Source organism: Ruditapes philippinarum, unplaced genomic scaffold (assembly GCF_026571515.1).
Source record: "Ruditapes philippinarum isolate M1 unplaced genomic scaffold, ASM2657151v2 ctg2373_1_1_1_1, whole genome shotgun sequence".
NCBI classification, from domain to species: domain Eukaryota; kingdom Metazoa; phylum Mollusca; class Bivalvia; order Venerida; family Veneridae; genus Ruditapes; species Ruditapes philippinarum.
The window spans coordinates 75,645-98,708 of NW_026853855.1; the positions used below are offsets into that span (position 1 = coordinate 75,645).

Sequence of the window (23,064 nt, forward strand, 5' to 3'; positions counted from 1 at the left end):
GTTAACTTACTGCATCTTGAGGTGACAATAAATTTCGTGGATCACTGAATTCAGCCACTAACTCATCAGCAACCTCGTTATATGATGTTACTCCTTTCTTCTGAACTTTTTCACATACTTTCATAGAAAAATGCCTGAGACCTTTACCTCCTTTCTCTCCCTTTTTTGACCTTTTCCTACAAATATAAATTGAACTTTAAGTTTATTCAAAACTGCATTTCAAATAGGGTTAAAATTATACAAGGCAAAATGATATTAGCTACTTAAACCATATGCAAACATCCATTTTGGTTGAATTTTGTAAAAATAAAAAAGTTGTACCAAAGCTTTTTTCTACACTGAATTTCCATAGTCCTTTAATGTTCTACCAATAGTCTTTTGTGGTTCGGTAAAATTTTTTGCAAATGATGTTGAATTCTAATTGTCACCACTGGGTAATGACTAAAATAATAGACCTAGAAAGAGTGGCCTGGCCTTACCTTAGATAAATATATTTAACACAGAATATTTCAACATTTAATGCAAATAACTAATCTTTTAAAAATAATGCTTACCATATAACCTGTAAGACAAATTTGTCATATTTCACAAGGTTGCAATCTACATAATGTGAACATAATCATTCGCTTACCCATCCATATAGTCTGCATCAATAACAATTTCACTGTGCCGTCTTTTCCCATGTATAACAGGAGTATGTGGACTAGATGCCGTTGTGATCACTCGTGGAGAACCAGGATATTGTTGTTGTTGTTGAGTTGTTAACACATTCTAAAATCATTTCATATTTGAGCCGAGTCACGACAAAACCAACATAATGGGTTTGCGACCAGCATGGATCCAGACCAGCCTGCACATTTGCACAGTCTAACCAGGATCCATGCTGTACGCTTACAAACCCTTAATCAAGAAGAGAAACTGATAGCGAACAGCATTGATCCTGATCAGACAGTGCAGATGCACAGGCTGGTCTGGATCCATGCTGGTCGCAAACACATTATGTTAGTTTTGTCATGGCGCGGCACATTTAATCGTTCCATAATTACTCATTATAACATAATTTTAAAGGCCTATCATGTCAAATAATGTTAAATTTTTATTTTTAACAAGAGTTTTTCCCTCCTGGTGTTCAAGTTTCAAATAATGTACTAAATTGCCTATATACCTGGATCATTTTTTGCATCTGTTGTTTTTTTTTTTGGCAATTAGTACAGGAAATGAGTAATAAGGATTTAGTACTTTTTATGGAAGTAAAAATACTACTTAGTTTACTTTTTCGTACTGTTATCACAAATAATTTTACATTCTCAGCAATATTTTTTTCTCATTTTTTAATCATTTAAAACCCCTTAAAACAAATTTTTTTTAAACAATTTCCCAAAAAGGGATGTTTTTTTCCCCTTTTAAAAGATTTTTTATTTCATTTTTGAGGCATAAAGGGGCCTTTAAAATTTTTTTTAATTTTTTTTAAATTTTCAAAAAAATCAGAAACAAAAATTTTCCATTTACCCTTTTCTTTACCAATTTAAATGCCCTTTTTTTGTTCAAAGTATATCGGGCAAATTTCAAAAAAATTAAAAAAGCAAAAAGCAAATATTAATTTTTGGGAATGTTTTTGGGTTTTTTAAAGGTTTTTTAAAAATTTTATTTCAATTTTTAATGTATCAAATCTAGGCATGAGATTTAAGGGTTTTTTCATTTTTAAATGGTTTTTTGGGGGGGAATTTTACAGCCACCTTCTTGGGAAATGTAAACATTATTTTTAAAAAATTTTTAAACCTTTTGAATAGATTTAAATTAATAAAATTTTTCCTTTAAAAATGTTTTTTTTCCCAAACCCCTTAAATTTTTAATGTACATCTATCAAGTGCCAAGATTGTGCAATACATGTATTCAATTGTATTAATATTATTAAAAGGGGCGCCCGTGGCCGAGTGGTTAAGATCGTTGACTTCAAACCACTTGCCCCTCACTGCTGTGGGTTCGAATCCCTATAGGGACTTTGGATTCTTTCATGTGAGGAAGCTATCCGGCTAGCTTAAGGAACATCGGTGGTTCTACTCAGGTGCCTGTTCGTGCCTGAAATAATGCACGGAAGGGCACCTGAGGTCTTCCTCCACCAGTAAAGCTGGAACGTCGCGATATGACCTATACTGTGTCGATGTGATGTAAAACCCAAAACAAACAAACAAATATTATTAAAAGCTGCATGCTTCAGATGAGACGAAAATTATCAAGAAAATCAGTTGAGAAAAAAAAAACTACCAAGATTTTAAGAAAAGTAAAAAAAAACACATGATATTCAAGTAATAATTTACATGTTATGAGCAAATGAATGACTGATTTTGCAGCATTTACCACTTTTTCTACTGTGTGACTAAAGCAGTAAGGTCTTTTTTGCAAATTTGACCTATTTCTGGTAATTCACACAGATTGCCAGTGTCATTTGAATATGTAACTTTTTGTACAATTCAGAATACTTTAATTTAAAAATATATTTTCAAAATTTTCAAGGAAATAAGCATGAATCTGGAGGCATGCTGCTTTTAAGAGCCAATCCAAAAAAAATATTTCAGTTAGCAATAGATAAGCAAGCAAGTTTTAACATTTTCCCCAGCAAAAATGAACTTGAATTGCTTACAAATTAGAAGAGTTCTTTTTTATGATTATTTCTCTAGCGATAACTTGAAAAGTCAACAGTTTACAATCTGATGGTCAAGTTTACACACTGGTGGTCAAATTTAACAACTAATGGACATATCTGAAAGCTTGCCTCTATACTGGTAGACAGGTAAATCACTTTGATCAGTGAAATGGTAAGCATTTAAAAATTTCACTATTAAATAATATTTTTACAATAAATCAGCACATACAATAACTAATTCATGGTTAATTTAAAATAAGCATATTCTGAAGCTTAACTTTACAGAGTTATTTACCCGAGAATAATCATTGATAAAATAATTACACTATGATTTTTCTATGAATGGTAGCTCAGTTAATGTCACATTGTACATACATGTACATTTTGTTACCACTGTCAGATGTCAGACTAAAGTATGCAATGTACAAATACTCAGTCAATTTATGCTAATAATGGTCAATTTATGCTACCAAATACAGAAATTCAAAGATATCAATATCAAATTGATCGATATATATTTCCCTTTGAAAAAAGGCTGAAATTGTGTTTCCAAGTTTACAATATATTAACTCACTCAATATTCTATTTGTTAGCAATGTCAATAAAGTTAAAAGTAGGTACAATAGCTGTATTTCCTCCTTTGATGACAGGGATTTGCAAATGTTTGCAAGATGTAACTTCCTGCTTTACAAAACTATCCCCTGAATTTCATTATATAACTTAACAACTTGCAGTTTCAACATATATATGAACAATCTTGTCAGCCCAAAAACAAACAAAAAACTTCAATCTTTGCTCACCTGTCCTACTTCCAGAGGAGCTCTGTTCCCTGAATCCTGCAAGTTCACCATTTGCATCCACAATGCCATGCTGAAAATATAAAGATATGTTTTTTTTTTCACAACAGAATGAAAATTAAGTCATTTTTGTGATAAGACAAATATTGTTTCATTTGACACACACAAAAACCCAAACAAAGAAAATACATCTCATATACCGGTAAATGACAATTTTGTATAACAATCTTGAGGGAAAAAAACAACCTTTCTGTATGAATCTTGTAAAAAAAAATACTAAATGATACATTAAAATCTACAAAACTCTGGTATCTTTGTAACAATATTAGACACATAACTAAAGTTTAAAACCCGAATATTCTTTCAATAATATTTCAAATATACTAACATATTCCATTTTTGCAATTTCTAAACAGCCAAGTTTTTTAGGAAAAAAGAAATGATTTGCCACAATATCTCAAGTTTTCAAAAATGTCCCTTGTTGAAAATTCAAACTTAAACAAAAGAAATGCAGTGGCCCTTATCACTGTTTTGCAAAATACTGAAATCATTGCTTAGTAACAGATTACTGTATGCTAATTCAATATTCTTTGTGCAAAGCAGAGGAGAGAAAAAAACTACATATTTCATGTTTATAGTTATAGCCTGTTTCAAATTATTTCTTTTATTTATTCTTTTTTTTTTTTTCGTTATAAAAAATAAACTACCGGTAGATTCCTCTTTTTAACCCATAAAAAATTGAAATTATTAAAGCTTAACTGCCTAGATGCATAATAAAGCTTTTGAAAGTGAAAGAAAATTAAATGAATAGATTGTAATATCTAAAGCAAACGTTAAAATACATGTTAAACCCGTGATATGACACTATTTCATTTGAAGTACAACAATTTATGCTATTTCAATTTATAAACAATTATGCCCACTGGCAATTACTAATTACCACAATTTAACGCACAAATGAAGGAAATAACAATACAAAAATACTCCACTTATAAACCAATTACAGATCAATTATTGATTTAACTTGGCCCAGCAAGAAAAACATGACCTACTTTATTCACTGCATAAACTAGGTCGCTGTATGCAAATTTAGAGGCAGGTGTTTGGTGGTAACCTCAAGTATTTACATTTTTTCTAGAGAGTGGGTTTGAATGAATTGAAGATTTCTAAAATAGGTAACAAATGCAGCCAAGCACTTAATACTTGAATCATGTTAAATGAAGGATAAATATTATCATCTTACATACATGATGGATATTTTATCTTTTTCCAAGAAAAGAAAGATATATACATGTTGAGCTTGGAAACAGCCAACACAATACCAAGTATGTACATAAACAATCAGTCAACACATTATCAAGTATGTACATAAACAATCAGTCAACACATTACCAAGTATGTACATAAACAATCAGTCAGTCAACACATTATCAAGTATGTACATAAACAATCAGTCAACACATTATCAAGTATGTACATAAACAATCAGTCAACACATTATCAAGTATGTACATAAACAATCAGTCAACACATTACCAAGTATGTACATAAACAATCAGTCAACACATTACCAAGTATGTACATAAACAATCAGCCAACACATTATCAAGTATGTACATAAACAATCAGTCAACACATTACCAAGTATGTACATAAACAATCAGTCAACACAATACCAAGTATGTACATAAACAATCAGTCAACACAATACCAAGTATGTACATAAACAATCAGTCAACACATTATCAAGTATGTACATAAACAATCAGTCAACACATTACCAAGTATGTACATAAACAATCAGTCAACACATTACCAAGTATGTACATAAACAATCAGTCAACACATTATCAAGTATGTACATAAACAATCAGTCAACACATTATCAAGTATGTACATAAACAATCAGTCAACACATTACCAAGTATGTACATAAACAATCAGTCAACACATTACCATGTATGTACATAAACATTACCAAGTATGTACATTAACAATCAGTCATTTTCAGCTCTCCTCGGACATGCTGTTTTCATAATCATGGATTAAGGTCACAATTAAAATAGATGAACCATATAATCATTAAATGAGCCGCGTCATGACAAAACCAACATAGTGTGTTTACGACCAGTGGATGCGCCTGCTGGTCTGGATCCATGCTGGTCGCAAACGCATTATGTTGGTTAACTTTAGTGCAGAAAGGTTTTATTCTGTGTATGTACAATTTTCATTTGTGTGGGGGCAAAAACAGAACCATTTTATGTAAGAATCAACCCTAGTTTATAAAAATAACATAATTTTACAGTTTTTTAAATTTTATAAAAATAGTCTAACAGATATATATACATGTATATATAGCTTCAGGGCCAAAAAACCCTTCTTTGTAGAGGCCAAATATAGGCTGCTTCCCCAAATAAACTAGCCTCTTTTTTCCCCAGTTAGGTCCTCAAAATTTCCCAGTCTTTTGAAATTTCCTATGGAATTTAGAACAAAATTAAATGATAGTGTTGAATTAAGGTCTTTTACTGCCTTGTAAATTTCACAGTGCTTTTTGCTTTTCTATTTTAAAGAACTTGTTAAAAGTTTGTGTTAAATTTGAGACCCCTTTTCCCAAAGTATGCCAAAATTATGCATATTTTCCCCAAGAAAAAGGCTGAGGCCCCTTCCCCAAAAATGGTGTTTTGACCCTGAGCTTTATACCCTTTAGGACAGTCTAGGTATGCATTATCTAGCAAACCGCACACAGAATTACACTTTTATATAGCAGAATAAACAGACAATTAATTACTGTAGTGCACCTAATGAAACTTTTGATGATCATGCCAGAATTGTCTATAGATTAAAACTGGCGAGATCTGGTTCAAGCCATGTATATACACCTTTAATACACAAGATCAATCTCAGAAAATGCAATTATCCTCTAAAGCCAATGGCAAATTTTATCATGCAGAAACTGCATTCAATCAACAGAGCCATGTTGAAGAAAATGTCAAGTAAATTTCACACTATATTTTTTCCTAAAATTAATCAAAATCACAAAGGGCAATGAGCATCTTGAGAAATCAAAATAAAAGACATAGTAAAAGAAAATGTTGCAAAATTCAACAGTGACAAATCAATAGAACCTTCAGCTGTTTGTGAAGTATATCTAAGTAAATCTTCCAACTATAAAATAATTAGAAATGTGTCCATAGGACACGGATGCCCCCACACGCCACTGTTCTGTCAATCTTATGACTCTAGGTCAAATATTTTTTGGACTACATGTGCAACAAGTTGAAAACTAAAAATCAACAAAGGGCCATAATTCTGTTAAATTTGGTCGAAGCAAAAATTCCTTCCTGTACTACCATCTACACATTAAGGTTGTTAATCCCTGGAAGTTTAAGCAAAATCTGCCATCAGGTTTAAAAGAAGTTGCGTTCACAAAATTTCTACATAGTATATAGTGAAAAATCAACAAAGGGCCATAATTCTGTAAAATTTGGTTGCAGCAAAAATTCCTTCCTTTACAGGCTTTCTACTGCCTCTACCAAAAAAACTAGGGAAAAAGTAGGGCATTTTTTTACCAAAAAGTAGGGCAAAGTAGGGATTTCTGATGTTAAAAAGTAGGGATAAAGTAGGAATTTCTTACTGTTTTATTTAAGAATTAGCAAAACATACCATCACCAAGACCACATCAGGCTGTGTGTAACTTCAGTTCAGTCCATGCTTGAAAGACAAGCAACTCATAGCCAAAATGTTGCTTAATGTTTTGCCAAGGCACCATGAGCAGAGCTGCATCAGTACTAAGGGTGTAGTACTTAAGTACCAGTACCAGTACTTGCCAAGATTTGCAGTACCAGTACTTGATTTTAGCTTGGTACTGCAGTACCAGTACTTTTTTGGGGGAAGTAATTAAGTACCAGTAGACTACTAATACTTTTATATATTCATCAAAGTTTGAATAAATACACAGTGTCATTCTAAATAATTGCAAACATTATTCAACAAAGAAATAAAATCATTTACTTTAAAGTTGACATTACATTTTTACAACTTAAATGAACGAACATACTTTTTACAAACAATAATTACAACATATATTCATGTCATATGTTATTGTTTAGTAACCAGTCAACTGTAATACAATGCAATAATCTTACATTTTAAACCCACCAGTCTTTTTGTTGCCTTTCACATTTTCACACCTCTGTTCAATTTATACCAAAGTAAATAACAACTTTTTATGGTGCTAACAATATCACTTGAAATAGGATTATTTAGAATAGAAGTAATTAATTAGTGTTTATTTTGCTCTTTTTTTTACTAGTAAATACAAAGTAATAAGATTGCAATAAGGATATTTTATCAGTAAAGATTTATTGACTCTGTTTATCTCAATTTAATTTTACTTTAAGTCTTTGGTGCTTTTTTATGATAAATACTAAGTTAACATTTGAAGGAATATTGCAGCAAATTATTTATAGATTTGATAACTTACTTTTTCACAAAAATAAAATAATACATGGAATTTACAGCTTTACTTTATGAGTAAAAATAATGACATTTTTATCAAAACCAAAAATACTGCCTTGTAATGCAGTAGCAGTACCACCTTTTTAAGACAGTAATGCAGTACCAGTACCTGTGTAGTAGCAAAATTTTGTAAGAGTAATTCAGTATCAGTACCAGTACTTGCAAAATCGCTGCAGTACATACTGAGGTACCAGTACCAGTAATGCAGCTCTGACCATGAGTCTTTCAAGGATGGACATCACAAGGAGACACACACACATACCTGAACTACTCATCAATTGCAACTGAAAATACAACTGAAATACCACTTTAAATATCTTCTTTTTTTCCATTTCATTTCAAAATGAAAAAGTAGGGATAATAGGGCTATTTCAGAAAAAAGTAGGGCAAAGTAGGGATCAAAAGAAAAAAGTAGGGAAAAGTAGGGACCAGTAGAAAGCCTGCCTTTACTGCCATCTACACATTAAGGTTGTTCATCCCTGTAAGTTTTAGCAAAATCTGCCATCCGGTTTAAGAGGAGTTGCGTTCACAAAATTTCTACATAGTATATAGTGAAAAAATCAACAAAGGGCCATAATTCTGTTAAATTTGGTCGCAGCGAAAATTCCTTCCTTTACTACCATCTACACATTAAGGTTGTTCATCCCTGTAAGTTTAAGCAAAATCTGCCATCCGGTTTAAGAGGAGTTGCGTTCACAAGATTTCGGTACGTACGGACGGACAGACAAGTGCAACGCTATATGCTCCCACATTGTGGGGGCATAAAAATTCATTCAATTTTGTTATATTCCAAGCATAGGTTAAAGAAAAAAGAATTTTTTATGAAAAATCAATTTGTTATGCAACTTTTTACAGTTCTAAGCCTTTTGGTCATATAAGCAATCAACCTTTTTATATACAAAGTGAAGAGATTCCCCCACCCAAAAAAAAACATTTTTTTTACCAGCTTAATGATCAGGGTTCTCGGTGACACTTATTTGGGCGTCCTGGTACGCATGTTTATTTCAGCTGGACGCAAATATTTCAGAGCAAGGATTCCGCGTACGCTTAATTTTGCCTGGGGACGCATAAACATAACCGATTGTTTACAACCACAAATAAGTCAGCGCGTGTCAGTCTATAGGTAGGCAGTCCTATGCACATTGACCAGTGAAACGATTAGCCAATCAGCGATAATGCTTTCGATCATTATTATGCGATAGAGATCAGACTAATACACGTGCTGTATTAGTAATTACCAGATATAACACAAGGTGATAATTTTCATTCATCAAAAAAAAGCAAATTTTACCGACAAAAGGATTAACTATTGACTATTTACGCTGCATGTTTAGACTATTTTCTCAAGTTTACAAATTTATGAGTGTAATTATGAATTATTGTCAAATATTTTCGGCATTTTCTAGCCAAATTTGGCTTTAGTTCTCATTCTTGCAAAAACGTTCTATAAGAGTATTAAGAATTTAAGATGTGCCAAAATGCCAGGACAACAAACCAAAATACACATATACTTTTCTTGGATATATTTAGATTCTATCCTAAAATTGATCCCTAACATCGGCGATTTTACATTCGCCAGAAACCATAAAATTTTGCAAAGGGCACAAAAATTCTCAGTTTCCAAGCCAACTGAAACATGTGAATGAATTGTTCCTTTGTTAATTAATCAACATTAAATCTTTAAATATTGATGAAGATAATAACTAAAATAATTGTCAATCGGATGAATCTCTTACACACAGTGTGAAGCTGTACACGATTTTCCTATTCATTCCGCTAAACGCTGCCTATATACATTTACGATCTTTTTTTACAAATCTTTAGAGTGGACTTATTTAACCAGAATAAAATTTGATTTGGTATAAAAGTGAAGAAAAAAAACGATTTCCACGTGTTCAACTGTTGAACTTGATGCATTAAAATTTTAATGTTTCATAATGAATATTAACAACAAAACAATAATTATACTATGTAGTTTAGAGTTTGTTTTGAATAACTATAAACTTTGAAAGTCTCTTGAAGATTCAAAATATCAGCAATGCTACTGTGAGCATCAAATGACTAATCTGTAAACCTATTAATTGCAACGCGCTTTTGGACTCCCAACTTTTTCAGGCTTGGGAGTTGGGAGTCCATGGACTCCATGTTTTAAGGTCCTAGTGAGAACCCTTATGATAGATGTTTTTTATCAGCTTTTTACAAATATTACTTAAAAGTAAGATATTCTGTCATGAAACATAAATGAGCATTAAGTAGCTTGTCAAATTATTTAAATTTCATCATCGAGTTGCAACAACCATGTGTCTGTCCTTACAACACATGCAAGCAATGAAAAGGATGTTCAAATATAAAGAAACCATCTCTTACATAAAAATCCTCCATATTTTCATCAATCATTTCATTCAATCTTGATTTCGTTGCTCACAGTAAAAATTATCAATAACACATTTTGCCATTAACCTGTGAAATTTCTAAACAATACTTGGGTAGTTTCCATATTTGCAACTGTTCATTATTAATTTTAAGTATTTCAATATATTTCAAATCTTAAATATTAAAAATCTAATATAACTCCACCAACAGTATAGAGCCATGTTGGACTGCAACAGCCTGGACAGATTGGAACTGCAGGCTGACCTGGCAAAGACTAAAGCACCTCTGAATCAATCAACACAAACAGCAATCTTGGTACGTACGAAAATTCTGGAAAAATAGAGATCCCTCTACAACAAGACCTTTTATTGTCTACAAATGTCTGGATATCTTACGGACATAAAGGAATTTATACTTTTGAAATGATTCAAACTTACAAATGAACAAACAGAAGGGGCAAATTATTCAAAGTCAAAGACAACCACCCAGCTTTCCCTATTGCACCTTGATATACATGTATTCATAAAGTAATTCTGTGTACCTCTTTTGCAACATCCTCAAGGCCAGTAGTTTTGTAGAATCTAATTACATCTTCTTTGAGTTCGTTGGCACCACTTTCCATCTTCACCGGTGTTGTATGGATTACCTTAAGTGGACTTTGTTGACCTAGAATTAAACAATAATTTAAAAGAATATGCAGTATACAAGCAAGACTATAGTCTCTCATATCAGGTGTATATGATTATTTAAGCACTATTATATAACCCCTTCTAAGTTTGTTTTTTTGTTTTTTTGGGTTTTACGTCACATCGACACAGTATAGGTCATATCGCGACGTTCCAGCTTTACTGGTGGAGGAAGACCTCAGGTGCCCTTCCGTGCATTATTTCAGGCACCCCTTCTAAGTGCTAAGCCGCATCTTGTTCAAGGTTGGACTGGGTTTGGTTTTTTTTAATTCAGTATCAGAAGCTGAATATCAGCTACATTTCAAAGCCACAGAGCATTACATTTCACCCACCAAAATTGGTAAAATAGAAAGGTAAACAAATGCATCAAATAAGAATAATGGATACTTCTATACTAGACAATAGTGATAAGAGAATCAAGTGCAATTTTTGTACAAAATTCACTTTGTATGTTTGTCTTGCACCTGAATATTAGGGCTGGGTATTGATCAGAAATTTCCGATACGATACGTATTGCGATACAGACCAACGATACACAATACGTATTGACGATACAGTACAATGATGCTTCATTGTTAGGATGTACTTATTAAAAGTACTATTTACATTTCATAGATGCCCTGGTGAAATATTATTGAATCTTTCTTATATCTGTTTTAGATTTTGACTTTGTTAATGATGATATATAATACAGAGCAGGTGCATATATATAGGTACCTTAATTAGTACATTTGAGGTAATATTTTGAAAATGACATGATGGTCCCTTTTTTAGATAAAACAATTATTTTGAAAAAAAAATTAAAAAGCTTTGTAGAGAAATAATTCAATGCAAAAATATAATTATGTAAATACTAGGAAAAGTTAACACAGAAAATAATTAAAACATCACTATTTATTATGACAGGAGTCTAGTACTGTCTACAAGTCAACTGTTCTAAATTATAAGATCTTTATAATAAAATCAAATTTTTGTAGAATTTGAAATATATACGCTGAGAAAGTATTGGAACATTGAAAATTTTCTAACAAATCATGTTTTTTCTATTTTAAACGGTAAAATTACAATAAAAATATAAATATCATGTCATGACGTTGTGGTGTCGTAATCCGTAACGTACCGGGAAACGGTGTTTAGCTACATCTTCGCGCAGTCACATTTATTTAGTTAGCAAACTACATCTTGGAAAATCAATAAATTTGTAGGATCTATGTGTTCACAATATGTGTTTAAAAAATTACAAGTAAATGTTTGGTTTAATACAAACTACTGCCGACCTGAAAGTAGTTTTTACCAGTGTTAGAAATAGGAGATTGAATGGCCGGATAAATTTTGTCACGGATTTATCCGTTATTTTGTGTATTGACATATTCGTTGTTCCACCTGAACTAATCAATGCAGCCTTTCAAATATTGATGAGTGCCTTCTTAACATTTACTTTAGAGAAAATTCCACACTTTTGACTTTTGTGCGGACATTTTAAAGACGATAGTTTTAATGTAAAGCCATCATGTTTAGTTGTCTCCCTTTGTATCGGTATAGCTAAAACCCGATAACCGTACCGTATTGAAAAACGGGAAATCGATAAATACCGATTTACCGGTATATTGATCCAGCCCTACTGAATATTATTTTCAATTTTTTTTTTTTACACAATCTTTATCTTTATCTAATAGAAAGGGTCATCATCTGTTAGGTTGGTTACATCACATCAACACTAGTAAGGTCATACAGGTACTGGAGCAAGAACTGAAAGATTTTGACACAAAGTGATGACTCTAGGGCATTATTAACATAATAGCATTCACACTAGGATTTTCAAAATAGAAGTCCTGGGACTTCTATGCCAGAAAAAGTTAGGTTTGTTTCATTTTACGCCTTTTTCCAACAGTATTTCAATCTTATAGGCGGGTAGTTTCCTAACCATCGTTCCTAGAGAGTTACACCAATACTAGACTACCTTCCTCCGCGCTAAACTACCAAAGCGTCTCCCGGGGATCGAACCCACGCCACAGAGGTAACTGGATTAGAAGTCATCGACTCTAACCCCTAGACCACGGAGACGGTATAAAAAGTTAGGAGTCCCAGGGATTTTTTTTGGCTTATTTTATAGCCAGTATTTGGTCATATTCCTAATTGAAAATAGTCTATTATTTTCCCAATCCACAGGAAAAAATTCCCAATGGAAAGTTACAAAATAAAAATATTGAATAACAAGTTGTAAAATCTTTGAAAATAAGGGCTTCTTTACTGTTATGTAGTGTTGTCCCGATTGTCTCTGAAAATCGATAACTAATCGGACCACCCCAAAATTGGCAACAATCGATAGTCATTTTTAACAATCGATTATTTTAATGTTCTACATTGTCATGTACCACCACTGAATTGCCTAGGGCGTAACTTTTTTACACATGGTCAAATAGAAGTTTTCTGACCAAATCTCTTTAATTCCAGAGGATCCTTTAGTCTTTTTTGTTTGCCTTATCAAAACAGATATACAGAAAAAACATGGCTAGTGAATAAGTGGGCAATTTGAACGACTTTTTTTCCTGAACACCAAAGCAAATTCATCTTTGCCTCTCACAAAGTAGTATTAGGTATTTGTGTTGTTTGTTTTGAATTCAAAGAGTAAATCTTACTTCAATCAAGGAGACAAGGGCTTATTTATTCTCAAAATATGGTCACTACTGTATAAACAAGAGCTGTCCGTAAGACAGCGCGCTCGACTTTTTTATTGCTTGCCAATAAAAAAAGTTTTTGCAGTAAAAGGCAATACAAGAATCTCTGTATTTTTAAAGTGAACAATGGCCATGAGCATTAAGATATTTAGTGAAGAATTATTTTATTATGACATAATTTATGGTAAAGTGAACAAGTGGATAGGAATGAATTTTTTTAGATTTTTTAAGTTTTTTAGTGCTTGCCTATAATACAAAACATTGACAGTTAAGGGCCATAATTCAAATAAAATCTTTGACAGAATTACCTTCTCCTGGACATGTTTGGGAATCATGATTGTAAACAAGTATTCCAACTTTCAAATTAATATCTCAAACAGTTCAGTCAAAAAGTGGACTGGTACTAAAAACTTAACCAAGATTCTAAGTCGATAAAAGGCCTTAATTTTTTAAAACAAATCCTTGACAGAGTTACCTTCTCTTGCGTACAGATGGGGGTAATGATGTGAAATAGCATTAAAAGTTTCAAAGCAATATCTCAAAGGGTTAAGGCAATAAGTGGATTTTACCCATATTCAATGTATTTTCTAAGTCAAAAAGGGGCATAATTCTGTAAAAAAACCTTGACAGAGTTATGTCCTCTTGTCTGTTGATGAAGGTCGTGATGGTAAACAAGTATGGTCAGTTTCAAAGCAATACCTCCAATGGTTTTGAAATAAAGTGAGGTGGTACAAAAAACTTAACCAAGCTCAATACACTTTCTAAGTCAAAAAAGGGCCATAATTCTGTCAAAAACCTTGACAGAGTTATGTACTCTTGTCTGTAGATGGAGGTTATGATGGTGAACAAGTATGGTAAGTTTCAAAGCCATACTTGTAATACTTCTGAAATAAAGTGGGGTGGTACGAAAAACTTAACCAAGGTGTGACGCCAACGCCGACGCCAACGCCGACGCCGGGGCGAGTAGGATAGCTCCCCTTTTCATAGAAAAGTCGAGCTAAAAAATACATACAAGGATTGGTACCTTAAAGGAAAAAGGGCCAAACAAACTCGATTATACCATCGGAAGACAATCGATTGTGGTGATCCGATTATCGATAGTGATTTTTGAGTCTGATACCCAACACTACTGTTATGCCAATAACATTTTCTTAAGTGTTTGAAGATGCTCATCAACTGCATAAATGCAGAAAATTTTTGACTGCTTTGGGACTCAAGGTTTTTTTCCAGGATTTTGGGAACATGACACATACCCATGGAATTGGGAATTCCAGCGATGTTTTGTTAAAAATTGGGGAAAAAAGGGGTTACACGACTTACCGGAATCGGCCGAATTACCGGAATCGACGGTGAATTACCGGAATCGACCTGTAACTTTGTAATAATTAAACTTTTTAAGTTTTTTCTTGCAATTTTATAAAATATAAACAATATTAATGATTTATGAAAAGATTTTTATAAATAAAATCGCTTTTGATTAATTTAACAAGAGATCTAATATCGGCGAGCTATTGCCAAACTGCCCATGACCGGAATCGGCCTGTTATTTCGTTGTTTATGCAACTTTTAATGTTCCTTTTGCATGTTTTTATAAAACCTAAATATTATCATTAATCTTCCTTTATGAAAAATTGCTGTTATAAATGATAAAAAGATTAATATTGAAGATCGGCAAAAACGGGAAACCTGTCGGAATAGGCGATAGATTACCGGAATCGACCTGTAAATTGGTTATTTGTGAACTTTTTGAATATTTCTTTTGCATGTTTTTATAAGATATAAACATTTTTCAACGATATTCATTTTTGTAAGTAAATTTGCTTTTGATTAATAAAACAAGATACCTAAGATCGGCGAATTACTGTCATACTGCCGATATAGGGGAAGGATGGGCGGAATCAGCCTGTAATATAGTTATTTTTATGTTATTTTATTTATTTAAATGCAAATAATATCATTGATATAAAAATATTTTTTTGAGAAATAAAGATCACTTTTTTACTATAAACTAGATATTTAAGATAGGCTAATTACTATAACAGTGCCTGAATTAACAGGTAAATACCGGAATAAGTCTGTTTTTTTTTTTGTTATATTTCAGCGTTTTAAAAATATCTTGCCATATTTTATTAAATACAAACAATTCAAATGATATTAAATAATATTTATTGTAATCGCTATTACATAATAAACAAGGTGATCTATGATTTCTTCCATACTACCGAATCAACGAGCGATTACCGGAATCGGCTTCACTTCGTCTAGGATTACTGGAATCGGTTCTAATATTGTTATGAATGTGAACTCAATATTATTATTATCATTTATTTTTGCATGTATTTACAAACATTATCATTGATCTTTTATGGAATAATGCAATATCGTCTTTACATTATATTTTTCAGGACATTGCTAACAGAGGATTGTTTGAAATGACGGATAACAATAGGTCAGTTTTGTCTTTCTAAGGTTTTTAACTAGAGTAGAAGGAGTTTTGGTCACAAAAAGTATCATGTCCTCACATATGTACTCAGTGTTCGCGTTTACTGAGTAAACATATCAATTTACTCGCTAAAATTGCCAGGGAGGAAAGAAAAAAAGGGCTGTTGAGTCCCTGGGACGAAACACTTTTTCCCCGATAATTGGTCAATTCTCTCTTAAGTTTTTTTGCTCTGCTTGAAAATGATTTTCTATTCACTTTAAATAAATTGTATTATAAGAACTTGACTTTCACCTCATTTTCATTTGTTCCTTTCTCATTAGCAATGCAGATTTATATCCCAAACGTAGACTAGGAGCAAGTGCTTGGCCTCGTTTTGGGCCAACCTATCAATGGTATCCGCGAACATCAACAGTCACAAATTTGATTGTATTATGAAGTTATGCAAACATTGACATTTTTGTAATTGAGGACTCGTTCCATTTGAATTGGGACGTAACAGATCTATTAGCACTGAGTCCCAGGTACTCAGTAAAGTTAGGGAAAATCGCTAACACTGGTACTGTAACAGTAAGGATGAAACAGGGGCATGTAATTTGTAAATCCCACCAGCAGTGATAGTATATAAAGTATTTAACGTACATATATGCATTTACTGCAGGTCTTTTGTCTGCCCTGTCATTTTTAGGGAGGTCTTTTGTCCGCCCTGTCATTATCACAGAAGGGCTTTTGTCCGCCCTGTAATTTTCAAGGGAGGGCTTTTTTCTGCCTTTTCATTTTTGGACCGGAGGGCTGTCCTACACTCAGGCAACAACATTAGCTCGAATATTCTGTGAATAGACAAACTAAAACTTGTGCAGCTGCGAGTGAGTTTAATAAGTTTATGTACGGGCCCGTTTATATATGCAGTGTTATTTATTATAAATAATCCTGTCCAAAAAAAACCCTTACAGCCTATGCATTAACCATAAAACGCAAGCAAGTAGGAAGAAATTTCTTAATTAAGTTCAAGAAACAGTCTTTTTCTTGGATTTATGCTGTAACTTCGATCGGTAACTCACCAACAAGTACTTGGTTGAAAAATAATTAAACTCAAACAGTAAACATAATGGAACATACTAATTAACTGACTAAAATACACTTTCATTGAACTTCAACTTTTTTTTAAAAAAAATATGCATGACGTTAAGCTCACCGTCGTCCCAAAGACTAGCAAGTGTAGTACTGGAATTTGCCATCAAGAGGGATCAGTATGGTCGCTTATTAATTCCACTAGTTTATATAGATGTCCATCAATTATTCCGTGAGAAAATGCAATTTTACTCAGGCCGGTGAGGAATTTTGGAAACAAGATGGCGACCAAACATTCCCATGGTCCTGATGAAGAACAAAGACAAAGTTTCTATTTCCGGTAATTTTGCAACAAAAATATTCCGATCAGCCTAAAGCTTTAAATGTATCTATTTTATATAACTATTTTGAACGATGCATTTCACTCCAATTTACCGTGAGACTTATTATAACATTGAATATTTAGTTTCTTTCCTGCAACCAAGATTGGCGGCGTCAGTCATTACTTGCAGCTGATTGGTTAAAATGGAAGACATATGCTCCAATGCGCGTGCGTGTGTGAAATATTGTTTAGTCTTGGACATTATTCAAACAAGGATAAAGGCAGAAATATACCAAATTATGATCTATAGTCTTTTTCACATAAATAAGCCACGGCCCGTCAATTTTATTTTTCAAAAAAAGTGTAGCCTAAGCCACGCGCGTGAGGCCCGATAACATACATGAATCTACTAACCGCCGCGTGCACGCGGCATCAAGATAATAAAGTGTAAGATTTCGTCACGGTCACCCCTGGGCAGTACTCAAATAATTTTGACGTCTGAAATATTTTTATGATTCTAGAGGGAATAATTGTATTGCCCGTACATAATAACACAATATCTCAACGCGTAATAAGTGGTGAAATGAACCGTGTTTGAAAAGGGGTCAATGTCCCCGCTATTCTCAGGGAGTTGGAATGACTTCATGCATTTATTAGATTAGTACATAAAAAATAAAGCACCAATCAAACAGACAACAGAAATCAAAGTATCCAGCATCTGTCACCAAGTTAACGCACAGGCGGCAGTATCAGTGTTTGGACACCCCACCCCTATCTGCCCCTGGACCCCTACTACAACCCTGAAAAAAAAATCAACACTCTAAGGCTTACTTTAAGGTACCAAATACAAAACCACCGATGAAATTATATATATAAAAAAAAATTCCACTATCAAAATTATAGTTAACCAGAGACATAGATAACATTATTGTTATCGATGTCTCTGAGTTAACTAGCTGAAACATTACCTTGGGTGAAGTCGACGTAAACCTTTTTACTTTCGTTTTCGACGTTTTTCTTGGGCTATTTCCGGTGAACGCTGTACAACAGTGGTTAACAGACATTAAAGGACATTTGAATAAACTAAGAGTTCCAGGTTTCAGTTCTAACCGAAAGAAAACAGGCTTACCCACATTATTCACATTGCCATGAACATAGAAAATTTAAGTACATCCATGTGCATTTTTATAGAGCAATAAGGGAGTTCTATACAAAATATTACTTATCTTATCTTTTTTACCCATAATGTAATACACTACCTTTGATAAGAGGACTAATGAAGTTGAATCGAGATTTTATAAATAACCAGACTTCACATTAACAAGGTTATGTTCCTTTGGATCACTCAATTCTTCGTCAGCTCTTCTATATCCCTCTTTACTTCACGATAGGCCATTCTTAATATTCTACAGCTATTTTTAGAATTTGAACCAGAACGAGGCATAACTGGCAAGCTGATAAGCCAGTATAAGCTGTAAGAAAGCATGAGTGCATACAGTGAAATTGACTTATCTTTGGTTCCTGAAATTAATTTCTCATTTGTAGAGTTATATATTAAACAAAACAAAGGTTCATCAGGACAGAAATCACTAAATAAAGGATTCAAGTATTTTTGTGAGGGATACATTCATGATTTAAGAGGTGAGTAAGAGTAAAGATTTTTTACTTTCGGTTTCAATTTTTCAGTCATTAACATAGTTTCTAACATAATATCTGGTTTATATATAAATCTGCCTGTCTTGCTTATATAATCTTAGTTGTTCTGTTTATTTACGAAAATCTTTGGGTGCTAACATAAAGGTAATTGCAAATTGATTCTTACTGATAAACCGCTAATTGCCCATGGAGAATCTTTATCAGATGTGTATTGGGCAGATTTTATCAATGTGTATTGACTCAATAGTAAAGATCTTTTACCGTAGTATCTGAAATAAACTAATTCCTAGCCAAACTCTGTTGATACATGTACTTTATGAATTTTATATCTGTACTTTTCAGTACAATCAGGAGATTATGGTTGTGCAATATATGGAAAATGCCATCGGTCACAGAGAAAGAATGAGAAACCCCATCAGCTGAAGGTATATGTTATTACATATTTGTAATAGGACATAATAACAGTAATATGAATTGATGATAATCAATACATTTAATTATGAATGTAATGATCATTAACAATTATTACGATGATAAAATATTTTGATATGTTTACTTTATTTCATATTGCTCTTTTAGGTTGTGATGAAAGATTGCAATGAAGAAATCAGCATAACTTATGCTAACTGCACATGTCCAATTGGTGTGTCTGGATCATGTGGCCATGTGACCGGGACATTGTACCAGATTGCCAAGTTTAAGCATTTGAAGCAAAGAGTAATACCAGCAGATGCAGCTAGTACATCACTTCCACAAACTTGGCATGCACCACGAGGCCAGAAGATTGATGGTACAACAGTTGACAATCTAGAAGTTCGTGGTTATTCAAAAGCAGAATTAAGAGATATTCCTGGACGTTCAATTCAGTCCACTTTGTATGATCCATTACGTAGTGATTTAAAGTGGAATGAACATTATGAACAACTTAAAAGAGAAGCTCCTGAAATGTTAATGCTAGATGTTATCAAACACATTCCCAAAATGGTGCCATCAAAATTTGGCCTTGTGCCTGCAGGATCTGTATTAAGCTATCAACAGAGACTAGATGATAATATCGTTTTAAATATTTATGATGGTGTTTCTTTTCCAGACTTACCAGTAAATAATGTGATGGAAAATTGTTACCAAACAGTTTTAACTTCAAACCAAACATTAAAATTAGAAAGTCTGAAATTATCACAACATAACATCACAAAATTTGAAATTTCTACAAGACTTCAAAAATCGTAGCTCCCTCTGGTATAAACTTTCGACGGATAGGGTGACAGCATCAAACATTGGTGATATATTCAAACGTAAAAAGAATGAAAGTACTTTGGTGAAAAGATTGAAAAGTACCCGGCATGTTACAACTGCCGCAATGAGACAAGGCATTGCTTTAGAACCTACAGCAGCAATGAATATGCTAAGAAAAATGATAATCAAATTAACTTATATCCATGCGGACTTATTATTTGTCCCAAATCACCATGGCTTGCGGCAAGTCCAGACAGAAAAGTTTATAATCCACAACGATTCCCACCATTTGGACTTTTGGAAATAAAAAATGCCCACAAGTTTCATCTGTTATTGAATGTAAATATCTAATTGGAAATGATGCAGGACAATTGAAGCTGAAACAAAATCATAATTACTACTACCAAATATTAACACAGCTGGCCGTGTCTGGATTAGACTGGTGCGATTTATTTGTTTGGTGCACAGGGGATAGTCACCAGGAAACAATATACTTAAACCGTGATATATGGAACAGTGTGAAAAAATAAAATTGACATGTTTTATTTTGATCACTTTATTTTTGAAATCAATTGATGTATTTATTTCAAAATTTTAATAAAGACTAAACATAAATATTTCATTTAAATATTGTTTTTATTATTCTTTTATATTATTTTTTCAAATTCCAATACATGATAAAACATAAATATCATTTCTACATTATACAAAGTAGAAGTAGTTTTCCTATAAACTTGTTTCTGTATATCCAACTAATTGGCCCTGAACCCTAAGAAACACTATTTCATTTTGTCCATGATTGTACTATTGGTCTTTTAAAATTAGCAAGTATACACGCCACTGTCCATAACTGGTTGACAGAACCAGCAAGAGATAATGGAATAGGTGTGTCAAACAGGTGATACTCCTTAATTCTACGGTTAATTCTTTCTATATGAATTCTAAGTTTGGCTATTTGCTCAGTCTCTTTCACTTCTTCTAGTGTAAATTTGCCTTTATTTTTTTAAAAATACTGGTATATTCAATGTCACCCCCTTTCTGAAAGTATCTTTTTTCAATGTGATCCTTTATCAGCCATCACATCATCTCCATTTTCCAGAAATTCAAGGAGACCAGAAAGTTTAGTGATCTCAACATCTGACATGCATCCAGTATATAATGGTGACACAAATGTTATAAGCCCATGGGGTGCTACACCAAGCAAACATTTAAATGTGCATGACCCTTTGTAATTTGAATACATCTGAGAATTTAAAACAAGAGATGAAGGCTGCTGAGTCTTAATTTCCGTACAATCTATCACAACTCTTGTTTTTGGATACAGTACTTTAAAACACTCGGGCATGCATTCATTAATAGCTTCCCGAGACATCCAAAGTGGTATCCTGCCCAAAACCATATACAGAAAGTTAACCCATGTTATTATTTTTCGGCTAACAGTCGATATAGAACAGTTGAATCTGACACCAAGGTCTTGTTCTAATAGACCTACCCTTAATCTGCATAAGAACATAAACAGTTCATCAATTAATAACATGTTCCGTTTTCTTCCAGCTAAACTAAATGTAGGTGTTCCCTGGTAATATGCACTGACCATAGTTTTTGCGTTTGGTTCAACGCAACGATAAAATAAATAAAAATGTTTGTAAGAAGTAAATCCTGTGTAAAACAGCATGAGTGAATCGTCTTTACTGAATCGCTCAATGCCAAATTTTTCTAAGCTCAGCTGAGCCTCAAGGTCTTGACATCTTTTTTTGGCCTCGACCAGTTCTAACCTCAGCCTTTTAATATCACTTTCCTCGTCTGTTTCTGAAGACACAGATGTAGATGGCAGGCAATCAGTGCTTGTTGTAATATCTTCCTCGTCTTCATTATGGACACTACTGAAAATATATATATTATACAAAAACCTATTACGTATTCAGTATGAATTCAAATGATTTTTTATATAAGTGGTATACATTTATTAAACATAAATTAGCTTTATATGTGTATAATGATATGATAAAGATATCAGTTAAATCAATGACTTAACAATAAAAATAAATTACCTTTCAATGAGCATTTTCTTTGGTGAAAGAATTTTTCTTTTCAATGGTCTTCTTGGAGTTGTTTGTTCTACCCAATTAAAAACTGATGGAATAGAATCACTTTTCAGTCTCTTTCTTAGTGGTGTCCAGTTGTAATCCTCAGTTTTAAAATGTTTGGAACACACCACAGTAGATGCAGTTACCTAAAAGATACAACATACATTTAAATTTAGGAATTATACGGTAACTATCAGTCAGCTTCCATTCTCTATTTGTAGCGTAAATTTAAATTGATAATAATTTACAGTAAAGATTAAATTACTATTGATTTAACTGTTAGATTAAAGAAAACAATTCTCCCACTATTACATTTATTTTACAAAATTTGTCTTTTTACACACAAAAAAATATTCAACTCATATATTGGTCAGAGTTTACAAAATATTATTTTTTGGACACTACCTTAAACAATGGCCCTTCATCCCTTCTTATCTTAGTTATCCATTGTTTTTTTAAATCTTTTCCTTTGGAATATGATGGAAATGAATTGTAGAATCATATCTACCATCAGAATTGCACATAGGCACACAACAATGATAATTAGAACGTTTCG

At 32.8% G+C, this 23,064-nt stretch overlaps 3 protein-coding genes across 3 annotated transcripts in view; 1 reads left to right on the forward strand and 2 right to left on the reverse strand.

Moving 5' to 3' along the window:
- The window catches only part of LOC132738174 (transcription factor Dp-2-like), a 28,572-nt gene extending 10,839 nt beyond the window's left edge, over positions 1 to 17,733 (reverse strand). The window contains exons 1-5 of the mRNA XM_060725639.1: positions 17,332 to 17,733; positions 10,874 to 10,998; positions 3,377 to 3,514; positions 632 to 771; positions 11 to 176 (exon numbers count right to left, since the gene is read on the reverse strand). Of these exons, the coding sequence (XP_060581622.1) occupies positions 11 to 176; positions 632 to 771; positions 3,377 to 3,514; positions 10,874 to 10,998; positions 17,332 to 17,374 (612 nt within the window). The 5' untranslated portion in view covers positions 17,375 to 17,733. The remainder of the gene's footprint in view (positions 1 to 10; positions 177 to 631; positions 772 to 3,376; positions 3,515 to 10,873; positions 10,999 to 17,331) is intronic.
- Positions 17,734 to 18,919: 1,186 nt separating this feature from the next.
- On the forward strand, positions 18,920 to 20,574 carry LOC132738172 (uncharacterized). The gene is made up of 3 exons (XM_060725637.1): positions 18,920 to 19,170; positions 19,528 to 19,610; positions 19,765 to 20,574. The coding sequence occupies exons 1-3, from the start codon at positions 19,014 to 19,016 to the stop codon at positions 20,413 to 20,415; spliced, it is 891 nt and encodes a 296-aa protein (XP_060581620.1). The 5' UTR covers positions 18,920 to 19,013; the 3' UTR covers positions 20,416 to 20,574.
- Positions 20,575 to 21,475: 901 nt separating this feature from the next.
- LOC132738175 (uncharacterized) lies at positions 21,476 to 22,764 on the reverse strand. The gene is made up of 2 exons (XM_060725640.1): positions 22,473 to 22,764; positions 21,476 to 22,304 (listed from the first exon to the last, which is right to left on the reverse strand). Exons 1-2 carry the CDS (start codon positions 22,484 to 22,486, stop codon positions 21,476 to 21,478), a joined length of 843 nt encoding a protein of 280 aa, XP_060581623.1. The 5' UTR covers positions 22,487 to 22,764.
- Positions 22,765 to 23,064: the final 300 nt, after the last annotated feature.

Excerpts from the sequence above, each read along its gene's own strand:
- LOC132738172 (XM_060725637.1), top strand. The coding sequence starts at position 19,014 with ATGAGTGCATACAGTGAAATTGACTTATCTTTGGTTCCTGAAATTAAT. Across the intron at positions 19,171-19,527 it reads ATACATTCATGATTTAAGAG|TACAATCAGGAGATTATGGT; the intron begins GTGAGTAAGAGT and ends TGTACTTTTCAG. Across the intron at positions 19,611-19,764 it reads AGAAACCCCATCAGCTGAAG|GTTGTGATGAAAGATTGCAA; the intron begins GTATATGTTATT and ends TTGCTCTTTTAG.